Source organism: Tasmannia lanceolata, unplaced genomic scaffold, assembly GCF_043159265.1.
Source record: "Tasmannia lanceolata isolate RefF3 unplaced genomic scaffold, GAP_Taslan_0.1 ptg000029l, whole genome shotgun sequence".
NCBI classification, from domain to species: Eukaryota; Viridiplantae; Streptophyta; class Magnoliopsida; order Canellales; family Winteraceae; genus Tasmannia; species Tasmannia lanceolata.
Window position 1 is genome coordinate 5,702,583 of NW_027518706.1, and position 5,220 is coordinate 5,707,802.

Sequence of the window (5,220 nt, forward strand, 5' to 3'; positions counted from 1 at the left end):
GGAGCACTCTTTCTTTATGTGACCAAGTTTCTTACAGAAATGGCACCTAATACGACTTTTCATCTCACAGGTCAAGCCCTGAGCCGAACCACTTGCTACCTTCTTCTTGCCTTTCCCAAAGCCCTTTCCTTTGGTTTTCTTCTTGAAGTGACCCTTCAATGTTCCCTCTGTGGTGTAATGAGCACTTTCAGGTTGCTCGGTCTTCAACCTCTCTTCTTCTTGAACACACATGGCTATGAGTTCACTCATTTCCCACTTCTCTTTCTGCGTATTGTAATTAATTTTAAATGGAGTAAACTACGCAGGAAGAGATGTCATCATGAAATGAACAAGGAAACCATCAGAGATCTCCATGTTCATTTTGTTTAGCTGGGAGGCCATGTCATTCATTCGCATTATGTGCTCTCTCACACCACTACTTCCATTGTACTTCATAGTGATCATGTTCATCATCAGTGTACTGGCAAGAGCCTTAGACGATCCCTTAAACTGATCCTCTACTGCCTGTAGGTACACGCTAGCAGTAAATTCCTCATTTTCCTCTGAGTCGGGAATGCCTCCTCGGATGGAGGTAGAGATCGTGCTTTTCATAATCATAAGGCTCATGCGGTTTGACCGTTCCCATTTTTCATAGGTAGCCAAATCCGCAGCAGTACTTTCATTAGAAGGCACTTCAGGTTTGTCATTCCTAAGTGCATAATCTAGGTCCAAACACCCTAAGACTATGTGAATATGATTCTTCCATTTTCCGAAATTAGTCCCACTCAAAACCTCGATCCCGGACAAATAACTAGAGATAGAACTAGGGTTCAATGCTGTAGACGAAAAAGACAGACAGTTACAATTTTGCTCACTATCTAAGACACCATTTAGATCCACAAAAGGAGTTTATTCAGTAAAATCCACGATTTAATGTAATCCAACTTTAAAATAAATGACTAAAGTAAACAGAAACACAAAATACATAAGTGTGTTCTTGATGGAACACCCGGTGTGTCACCGTGGGATGTCCGTTGGGCCATGCCACGATACACATTTGGTTCCATTTTTAAGTCAATGTATCTTTAGGGAAGTCAGTTGGATTGCCTAGAATCACAGAAACACATAAATGTGATTCTAGGGAGACACCAGCGTATCATCATGGGTCGTCCGTTGGGCTGTGCCACGACACACATTTGGCTCTCATCCATGAGACTAACTAGGGCCAAAGAACTCTATACTTAAGGTACACATCACCGTTGGGTAGAAGCGCAACCCCAAACCAAGTTATCCAGGCCTAGCCCTCTCACACCGCATATTTGTGCAAAGCAACAGTCATCCGTTGGGCTGAATGTTGCTCTTGGACAAATAGACGCAACTTAAAGTGGTTATAGTTCATAATGTGTCACTATATACGACACTGTTCTTTATTTAAACCACTAATCCTAAGCGATTCCGTTTCCCAGTCGGAATCACAATTCTTTGTTCATTCACAACTAAAATAATGAACAAAGTGTACAAACATGTGTACATAAAACTTGTTTTCAAGTTCCATGAAAAATAGACATCAAATTTGGGTTCAGAGGGGTGGAAATCCCCCAAATCCGGATTTACCCGGCCCAAAACCCAAAAAAAATTTTGACTCAAAATCAAACAAATAAAACCAAATTTTGTTGAATTTACACTGTAACCATATAATACAGTGCTCAAATGCAAAAACTGACTCCAAAAATTGGTTCAGGAGAGTTCCAAACCCCTAGAACTAATATTAGCCAGGCCCAAAACCCCAAAAATGACAAAAATGGCCCAAAAATGGTCCCTGGGCCGGTTTGGGTTGGGTCTGGTGGGCCCAGACGGGTTTTGTGGGCCTGACCGGTCAACTGGGCCTTTCTAAAAATCGCGGATCCTTGATGGATCCTTAACGGGCCTGCGCGGTCCATCGGCCCATCACTGTTCATCATCTTCTCCAACAGCAGAATAAATTCCAGAAAAATCCCAAAAAAACAACAAATTTCGATTTCATTTTCTGGGTTCGTTTGACATCGGATTTAGGCACCGTTTGTTGCATTTGACTCATCTCTCGACGAACTTCACATCCTTCCCGGAAAATCACCGGTCGGAGCAACCGTTTTCCGGTGATGTCAAAAAAATCCCAAAAAAAAATAATTTTACAAACTCTATTTCAATCGGATTTTCTCGCCGTTTTCTCGCTAGAACCGTGGCTCTGATACCACATGTTAGTGTTCGATACAATATGAACACCGCCAACAGATCTTGGCGATTCAACATTGAGAAAATCACAGAACAGTAGGGATTGAATTGAAATAAAAAAAATCATACCGGAAGCCATGAATCGGGTTTTTCTTTCTCTCTGAGTTTCTCTTCGCTACACAACTGTCGGTGATGGGGACCGGTTTCTTTCTCTTCAAGCGTGGATTCCCAAAGATTGAAACAAATTTGTTGTAAGCAAATAGGACCCAAGAGTTCCCTTTTATAAGCGTTTGTGGGAAGAGATGCGACTCCTCGTCGCGCCGATCCCTCTCCCCAAACGTCTCTTTTTTTCAAACGTTTATACCTTTTCACACCAAATGATCTTGACCGTCGATCTTGCAACAGCCATATCCACCGTTAGGATTATTTCCTAACAAAAGCAACACCGAATCAAGTACTGAGCATATTATGTAATTCACAAGTATTGAGCATATTGAGCATTTTGAGCTCTTAGGCTTAGTGTTTGTCGCTCATTTGTGCCGCGCCTTGGTTTTTTCCTCTCTCGCATGTTCCGAGTAAGGGTTGTTTTTGTGCTTTTATTGTTCTATCTCTCTCTTTATCTAATAAATCGGTAGGGGTCCCCGCTAAACCCAGCTTATCCAACTCGAAGAAAACCAGAAATATAATGATTCAACAACCCATTAAATCACAACCCAATATTCAAAATCAGACCATTCTGCAATTAAATATAGAATCCTATAAAACACATTTATTTTTTCTGAACAGAGAAAATCCTAACCCTATCCCACCTCCCATTCAGCAAAGAAAAAAGTGTAGCTTTAGCTTCCCCCTATCTCCCTTACTTGTGTAAGCCCCTTGAATGGAAACCCTCAGACCCTCACTTGTCTTCATCACTAGCTTCACATTTCCACTATATTTCATGGACCTGACGAGTACGGATTTCCTCATTTGAAGTGTCTACTTTATACAGCCATAAAATGTGTGTGTGTGTGTGTGTGTGTGAGAGAGAGAGAGAGAGAGAGAGAGAGAGAGAGAGGGTGTGTATGGAGGGGCGCTCCTGTGCTGTCAGTCAGTGTGACCATCTGATTTTGGTGTGTGCGTGTGAGGGTGTGTGCGGGTTCCTCTGTACTTACACAGATGGAAAGGACTTTTCAGGTGTACTCGTGACAACTAAACATAGAGACTCTCAGGGTCAGCAGATCGTTGGACTGAAGCTAAATGACAAAAGGGACACTGACAGAACGCTAGTGCGAGGGATAGTTTAGTTAAAGAGATAGACTCACCAGAGAAGATGAATGCATTGCTAACTTAATCAAAGTATAGCTACAATTACATAAAGTAAAGGGTACAAGTGCTTAAAAGAAAAGATAAAATGCTGAAAACATGTTTGGATTTGGTTTTGTGACCTCTTCCATGGAGACAAACGTCTCCTTATATAGCTTTATTCTGGTAGCCGTTCTTCATTACCCCACGTTCTCTTGGAGGCCGGGTGCTTTTTTTGTAACTACCCATGATGAGTTCCCTTATTCTCAGGTCCTCCATTGTCCAAGTGGTCATCATCCACCTTCTCATGTTTGGAAACTGTAATGCCACATCCTTGAATCAGTCAAACCGGATGTTCTCTTAGTAATTCGGTCCCATTTGACAGACTGGCTTTAAGTTTGAACACACACTAGAGGGGGTCTTCTAATCATGGTTTAAAATTTTGGTTTCGGTACTGGTTTCGGACCCCTGAAATTTCGGTCAAAATTTGGTAATAATTTAAAAAGGTTATTTAATTAATTTTGAAATTTCGGACCGAAATTTTGTAACATTTCTTTTTTTGACACATGTTTTACATAAACTTCTCATATGTTTCCCATGCATTTTGGAAATATTTCTCCAATTTTTTTTTATCATGTTTAGGAAATGTTTCTAAAACGGGTTTCCCACGTTTTAGGGGAAACGGGTTTCCCACACGCGAGAAACGCATTTTAGGGGAAACAGGTTCCACACTTGTCCAAGAAGTTTTCGGCAACTATGGGCTTAAATATGAACACACGCACTAGAGGGGGTCTTCTAATAACTGTTCATCTTTCTAGATTCCCATATAGGCACATTCCTCCACACGCCCAATAAATGCCAGCGTGGCATGTACTTTATTGACCCAACTACAAAGGTTAGTCACGAAAATTTGTGAGCGTTAACATATGGTGGGGGAAGGAGGGAGATTTTCTCATGAGACTGCCATCATTACTATTATTCCATCTTATTTCTCACTTCTTCTTTTTTCCTCTATCTTTTTCAAGTTCATACTTAGCTGCCAACCTTTGGTGATCGAAAAGGACTCCAATTTATTCTCCATTAAAAAATACTTTTACACTTTAGGAAGAATATTTGGACATAGATATGAAGGAACAAAGTCGTGAAACACGAGCAAGACCAAAGCTACTCAAGTCAAGAAAATTTTAAAATGAAATTGGGAGACAAAAAAATTCGTTGCCTGCAAATCTTATATTTCTAAAATATTAAAACCTTTTTATTTTCAACACCACTTTTTTTTTTAAATCTCGAACACCAATTACTACTTTTTGCCTTCGATGGGAGCTGATGAAGTTGCCCCTTCAACGATAAATTCGCCCCTTTGGGGGCCTAACTGAATTCTTTAGGTGTGAATTTATCAACCACCCTCCCAGGCCTCGCCTAAAATCGATTTCCATTTTCATATGATTCATTTCGCTTTCCCTGATCGTTTGGATTATGAGAATCGATATAACCAGTTTTCAACTAAAAATCAATTCTAGAAACCCAAAACCAATAGGTCCTTTAAGCTAGTAAAACCAATGCTCTACAATCCGTGTGGACAGATACGTATGCAAACCCTCATTCCCTAAAAATGGTTAGCAACGGAATATTCTAAGCCCATTTTTGTTTTAGAAATTTTGAATTGATTTTAGTCGAGGCCGAGCCTAGGCGCAATTTTAAGGTTGCTCCATTGTGACCAGGTGGTCACGGGTTCGAGTCACGGAA

At 40.7% G+C, this 5,220-nt stretch overlaps 1 protein-coding gene across 1 annotated transcript; it reads right to left on the reverse strand.

Annotated features, from left to right (window-relative positions):
• Positions 1 to 297: 297 nt before the first annotated feature.
• Positions 298 to 1,046, reverse strand: LOC143858964 (uncharacterized). The gene is made up of 2 exons (XM_077369657.1): positions 965 to 1,046; positions 298 to 815 (listed from the first exon to the last, which is right to left on the reverse strand). Exons 1-2 carry the CDS (start codon positions 1,044 to 1,046, stop codon positions 298 to 300), a joined length of 600 nt encoding a protein of 199 aa, XP_077225772.1.
• Positions 1,047 to 5,220: the final 4,174 nt, after the last annotated feature.

Coding starts and splice junctions, on each gene's coding strand:
- LOC143858964 (XM_077369657.1), bottom strand. CDS start 1,046: ATGGAACCAAATGTGTATCGTGGCATGGCCCAACGGACATCCCACGGT. Junction 816..964: donor TCCATCAAGAACACACTTAT/GTATTTTGTGTT, acceptor TTTCGTCTACAG/CATTGAACCCTAGTTCTATC.